The 7,051-nt window shown below is 37.8% G+C and overlaps 1 protein-coding gene across 1 annotated transcript in view; it reads right to left on the bottom strand.

Annotated features, from left to right (window-relative positions):
- Nucleotides 1-842: 842 nt before the first annotated feature.
- The window catches only part of LOC124279468 (integrator complex subunit 3-like), a 58,712-nt gene continuing 52,503 nt past the window's right edge, over nt 843-7,051 (bottom strand). The window contains exons 31-32 of the mRNA XM_046715289.1: nt 5,829-5,985; nt 843-3,213 (exon numbers count right to left, since the gene is read on the bottom strand). Of these exons, the coding sequence (XP_046571245.1) occupies nt 3,142-3,213; nt 5,829-5,985 (229 nt within the window). The 3' untranslated portion in view covers nt 843-3,141. The remainder of the gene's footprint in view (nt 3,214-5,828; nt 5,986-7,051) is intronic.

Here is a 7,051-nt window from a genome sequence, read left to right as displayed (position 1 = left end):
TAATAAAGTTGTATTTAACAACCTATAACCTAAACAAAATGCTCTTTCGAACCTCTGGGATCCTGAACTTTCGTTTCGAAGTTTTGTAAAAGGATGACACATTGTTATGGCAAGACAAAAGTTGAAGGAAAATGAATGCAGAAGGAAGACAGAATATTTGGCAAAGATGACAATAATCTCATTAAATAAAATCTTTCACTCCACTTAAATACCTATCGGGGTGAAGATCTGACAACACTTCCACACAAGTCTCAGGTGTCAGGTGAATACGGATCCCACAATAACAGCCCAATTGAAACGTAAGATGTCCACTTTGACTTTCAACAAAAGAAACCCCTCACACAAATATTCCCTTGATGGAACTCATTTTTTTCCACGTTTAGAAAAGATGGTGTATAAAACATTGCAAAAAGATAGTTGCATGGCCTCAGTTACTGAAATCCAGAAATGTGATGTGCATGTCTGAATGTTTCTCTCACCTGTACAGCACAATGACAAGTTTCTCTAAGAATTTTCTCAATAAGAAATCCACCTGACACCCCCTCCTGTATAGGTCTTCACACAGAGTATCAACCTAAATCAAGATCTAATTTGAGTGAGTTTATTTTTCCACCACTTTAGTAATATTCCAGCAATATCCCAAAGGAGACAACAGAAATGGGCTTGACACATTGTTCCCATGTGGGGAATCGAACCCGGGTCTTCGGTCATAACGAGTGAATCCACCAGGCTACCCCACTGCCACCGAGATCTGATTTGATTGAGATTGTGTAAACATTGTGAGAAGTTGTCTCAAACAACCCTAAGGGCCATTTGAGTTGAAAACACCACAGAACGCAACATTCATGATTCATATACATTTTACATCTGCTAAAACATACTATGATACAAATGCAGAGAAGTTTGCAAGTCCATAGTCCCTGATAGTTGAATCAGCTATCAACACGGTGAGAAACATGATGTGATTCATACACAATGAGCCATGAGAATTTCTTTCAATAAAGCTATCCACCACTGCGATCTCGTAATATACATAAACACTCAGTATACAAGTCATCCGATGGTGGGTACAAGCGTAGGACTGTTTGTTCCTTGTAACCATGGTTACAAACCAATGTTGTAAAAAGAAATGGGGCAGTCTCAGCACTCTCAGAAACAGATTTAATCTAACAAACAAAACATCACTGAACAAAATGATGAAGAGACCAGGTGTGAAGAAACGCAGTGAACAGTGGCCACACAGGGATTAGCAGAGACACATCCCATTCATCATTCACATCAGGGGCAGCTTCAATTGGCAGGTTGTGATCGTACAGTAATCACAATCCTTTCTGTCTATGGAACTTTCTGGTTGAGCACAAAACTGCCTTCTCTTGCATACCAGAAAACATCCAGGCCAACCTTGTACGAAGAAACGAGTCTGTTGATATGGGTCCAGCATCCCTTTCAGTAAATGTCTTTGATGTGATGATAGGGTACAAATGTATTAGAATAATGATGGATGAAAAATATATATGGGGATGGATGTGACCCATCAAGAATTGAAATTCATTTTCACAATCATGCCACTGTGAAGGGAGATAATCCAAAGGCGACATTGGGAGATAATCCAAACAAGATAAGGGGAGATAATCCAAAGACTGTATGGGGAGATAATCCAAACAAAATAAGGGGAGATAATCCAAAGGCTGCACGTGCGAGTTAATTACTGTATATGAAGACATTTCAATGGCCGTATGCATGGTAAAAAGACAATTGTCCAACAACAGTATGGGGGATGATAGTGATGACTGTCCACTCAGACCACTGTACAAGCATGACATTCAATAGGATCACACTGGAGAGAATCATAGCTAATTCCATCACAGTCCTCGGAAGATATACACATATGACACCTAGGTTGTGTTCAAGGAGACAAAACATGTTGCAGTTCAGTGACAGTAGGAAATTGTAAACATCAGTAGTAATTATGGCGTAGATAATAAGAAAGTATTCAGACAGATATGTTGAAGGTAAACAAGCCAAAACAAACATAGGGACCAACATTCAATACCGACTCTTGGGATGCAACCCAAGTGATTTTAGTTCATCATAGTAAGCGTATACACAAGTTGACGCGTATACACAAGTTGACGCTTGTCACATAACTCGACTCTATACCTGCAGCATAACAAAATGACAGACCGATTCATTGAAACTAAGAGCTCACAGAGCTCGCACACCTAATGCCCCCTGAAGGGCCTTTTGTTCATTAACATGAAATATGAATACTGCCTTAGATTTTCAAGATTAATACCAGCTGCTCTGTATCCTAAAACACAACCTGGTCAACTCTCATCCTCCTTTATCTAACATCCTGACATTATCAATTACATCTTCACGATGGTTATTCTCGTTATGAAACGACGATGAATCACGTGATGGGTTTTGATATTACTTGAAATCTTCAAGTAGTTCACTAGTCAGCACTGTCACAAACAGTCTGTGTGTAGCACACAAAGATGAATGAATTTTGCGTAGTTTCCTTTGTCATACAGTACTTCATTCAAGGTCTTGTCATTCCCAAGTCTCATCCAAACGTAATAAAGCAGCACCTGTTATACTTGGTATACACGGTAGGTAAGATGTTGAAGCATTCTCATCACCTAACTTGGTCCAGACCAATGTTTTATCATGGTAGGCATCTACATTAAAAATCGACACATGATCCTCTCAAGCAGTCATACAGGTGGATGATTTGAGGAAGGTTTGGATTTAACTGCTATACATGGTTGTTAGGATAGCAGTAGTTCATGTTTAGACTTGTCCACAATGTAAATGAAGTTGGTGCATGTGTACTGATACACATCTATAGATAGCTGCCACAGGGACATTCATCCTCAGTTCAGATTATCTCCCATTCCTGAAGGTCATCAGCCTTTGTCAAGACTGGAATGTGGAGACGAGTGACCATACCAAATGTGGTTCAGTAGACATTAACAATTCATTGTCAATCACGGGGCAAATCTTCAAACAGTATCGTAAGACATGTTCCTGGTCTAATCGTCTCTGGTTCACAGAAGTCCATTATCTGGCATTGCTCCAACACTGGTAGGCACAGACAGATGTTCTAAGTTTCCATCCATATGATCGTCAAGACTTTCAGTCACTGTCGTCCTCTAATGGGGCCGCTGCCTTCTTCCGCTTCTTAGCCTTTGGCTTCATTTCTTCATCCTTCAATAGACACAATCATGTTAGACACAATCATGTTAGACAAACACTTAAGAAGAACAGGGATGAGAATGGGTATGACTGAAAAAGAGGAAATTGAGTGAGAGGTCTTGGTCCCCATGCCAGATCCCATGACCTCAACGCGATCAAATCCGCAAAATTCCACGGAAAATTTTCATCCATGGAAGAAGCAATGGCGTCAATTATCACAAAACAGTATCTCATGGTTGTGCTTTCAGTTCAAGATCATGGTTCTGACCTTCTCGTCATGGCTAAAATATTGCCATTGTGACATTAGATATTAACTCTCTCACTAGTTCTGACCTACATGCTCTTAGCAATCTGAACGCTACATATACTGCAAGTGATGATGGTTTTAAGCCAGTTTTAGCAATAATACAGCAATATTCCAACAATATCACAGCTTCACACATTGTAGCCAGTAGGCTACCACAACTATGGCATGTTTGTGTTGAGCTATATAAGAGTTAAAATAGTCTTCGTCTTTATCACTCTACACAAACCAACCTGGTAATATAACTGAATATAACACATTAAGCCTCAAATCCAATGTTTATATAGTTACCAATCAAGGCCATATTCTACAAAGCAAAGTTAGTGTTAAGGTATGATAAAGGCCCTTATTGGCCCACAAAATTTCATGATATTCAAAGTTCTATTAACATGATAATTTTAGCATAAAAATGCTAAATAAATTGTTGAAATTACCTCCATATGTTTTTATATGTTTTAGTACTGTTTTTTCTTCTTTGAAGACCTCAAAGTTAACCTATTTTACAATATCTTCGAAAACCTGCATTTTCATATTTTCAGAGTGATAAAAAGTGTGAGCAAAAAGCTTGACCCATTCCAATTTTTTCACCACACATGAAGAGAGTAAATTAGAATGCACTCCTAAAATATTGTGGTGGGTCACGCTTTTGCTCATATCAAAATGTTTAAAAAGTACATTTTTTCTGTTGTATGAAATTGCCCCATACAACATCTCAAAATAAACATTGGCGTAATGTAATATCTCTGAAAACTATCCGTCACATTTACACAACTATACCATGATTCATTACTATTTTGAATGTTTAAGAGCACTAAAATGAACTTATCAAACATGTTTATTAAAAATTTCAATATCGTAAGGGACTCTCAAGGCTGATTACTTTGAGGTAAACAAGGGTAGTTTTAGAGACCCTGTTGATCACTGCTGGAAAAATAAGAAGACATCAGAAGATTTTTCAAAATATGATCAGGCAGCATTCTAAAGGTGAGAATCTTTGTAATTATGCAAGAATGTAATTTCACCTGAAATAGGCCCCTTTGAGGTCAAGACCTGTGCTTTTTAGTGCAACATGATTGGTTATTATAACATGTTGAGAATGAGATGTTTACTGTATATATTTGCAAGAATGTTGTAAATACTGACTTTTAACACTTACATGGTGTTAAATCAAGCTGTGCCAAGAATATAATTTCACCTGAAATAGGCCCCTTTGAGGTCAAGACCTGTGCTTTTTAGTGCAACATGATTGGTTATTATAACAACATGTTGAGAATGAGATGTTTACTGTATATATTTGCAAGAATGTTGTAAATACTGACTTTTAACACTTACATGGTGTTAAAATCAAGCTGTGCCAAGAATGTAATTTCACCCAAAATGGCCCCCTTTGAGGTCAAGACCTGTGATATTTAGGGAAGCATGGTTGGTTATTGTAATAACATGTTGTGAATGAGATGTTTACTGTATATATTTGCAAGAATGTTGTAAATACTGACTTTTAACACTTACATGGTGTTAAATCAAGCTGTGCCAAGAATGTAATTTCACCTGAAATAGGCCCCTTTGAGGTCAAGACCTGTGATTTTTAGTGCAACATGATTGGTTATTGTAATAACATGTTGTGAATGAGATGTTTACTGTATATTTGCTAAAACCGGTTGTGAATACTGACTTTTAACACTTACTTGTTAAAATCAAGCTGTGCCCAAAATGTAATTAGACCTAAAATGGGCCCCCTGTGATATTTTGTGGGACATGATTGGTTATCATAAGTACATGTTGTAAAATTGACCTATAGTTTATGTTTGCAAAGAAAGTTGTGAATAATGAGCTTTTTTGTAATCAATTGGCAAGTAATTGAATTACTGTCCACAATGGATTGCAACCCTAATTGGGCCCCTTGAAGTTAAAACCTTATGATTGATGTTGACATGTTTCTTCATCATGAATACCTGTTGCAAAACTGATACTGTTTGTATGTAAATAAACTGATAGTTGTATATAAGTCATTATGGCACACTGATATTTCAGATTTCTTGTTATTTTTTCATGGGAACTGATAAAACCCATTTTTGGCCCCTTTGCATTGAAATTATGGCCTCAGATCATTTAAAAATAGCTTTTTTATGCAAAGCCATCTTGTCTCTAAACAAATAACATGTGTTCAGCCAATTCTGTTTGTGGGCCAAAACCACCCTTATCATACCTTGTCCTTTAGTGTTAAGACTATCCTCACTGTACCACTTTAACATAGACTTCATAGATAATCTTAAGATTCCTATGTGGTACAATGTATAGTACTCGTACAAACTCCAGATCCTACCTCGCTGCTAAGAGATTCACTTTCTGATTCATCAACCACTGCCTTCCTGTACTTGTTGGCCTTGGGACTAGCGTTGGATGCCTTCCGTCCTCCCCTCAACACACGGGTTGTCTTGATGTCTTCAATATCTTCCGCTAACGCAAGAAGATCACTGTATCTGTGACAAAAATCATTCAAAATGATTATGAAACTCTGGTGAAATGAAGACAAAGTATGGTCAAAATATGTTCTTTCTTTAGGATCATTTGCATTTGTACAACAGGCCCACATGACAATGTACCACATGTTCTTTTGGTGGTCATCCAAATTAAAGTCCTTGTTCTGCCTAAAGCCCCACATCATGTGAAAGTACAAAACTACATGCATTTGGATCTTCCTGATATTGTCTACTTATCCTTACACAACACACTGTAATTTCTTTCTTAACTTTGATCCTAAATCCTTTGCCCTTGGTTACCAACTGGAGTTATCTGTCCCAAATCCCTAAACTTTTCTCATCTTCACTCAACTCGATCACCAGGTGTCAGGTATACCAATATCAGGCAGTGTGGGAAATAATCTCAACATCTTATTGGCCAGGGATGCTAGCAGGCCTTGAAAGTTACAGGCCAACATCAAATTTCACTCGCTGGATACTGCAGTTGACTGAGATGTACGTAGCAAGGGGTTCCAGTGAACATGGTAAGTTGTTGGTTTAGGAGTTCTGCTGGTCCTATGGACCCCCAGTTTTTCAAGTCAGGGTAGTACACCATCCGTGTGAATCATGCCAAGTCATAGCTATGATTGCTTAATGGTCATATGATGAACATATCATTAGTACAGTAGAACATGGATATAGCGAACACGGATATAGCGTACAAACGGATATAGCGAACAAATTTAAAAGTCCCGTCAGTAGTCCTTTATAATATCATTAAAATTATACACGAATAACGAACTCGTGAGTAGCGAATTAACGGCTATAGCGAACTGATTTACTACCCCCAAGACCCAATTAACGACGTGATTAGCGAAACTCACTCAGTGTCAGCTCAGTGTGAGCTCAGCCACTTAGCGGTATACATCAACCTTGTTGGCGGCGAATCAACATTGTTTGATGGTCATTAATTAATTAACAAAACAAACATGTCGTGTTTAAAAGCTTGACTGGTATACTGGTGGACTTTGTTAAACGTAATTAAGTTATATACATGTATTGTTGAGATTGTTGTGATTGTTAAACT

This window comes from Haliotis rubra, unplaced genomic scaffold (genome assembly GCF_003918875.1).
Source record: "Haliotis rubra isolate DU_JTF1 unplaced genomic scaffold, ASM391887v1 Scf107, whole genome shotgun sequence".
NCBI lineage: Eukaryota > Metazoa > Mollusca > Gastropoda > Lepetellida > Haliotidae > Haliotis > Haliotis rubra.
Note: the sequence above shows the minus strand (reverse complement) of the source record. Positions and strands in the feature narration are given on the sequence as shown.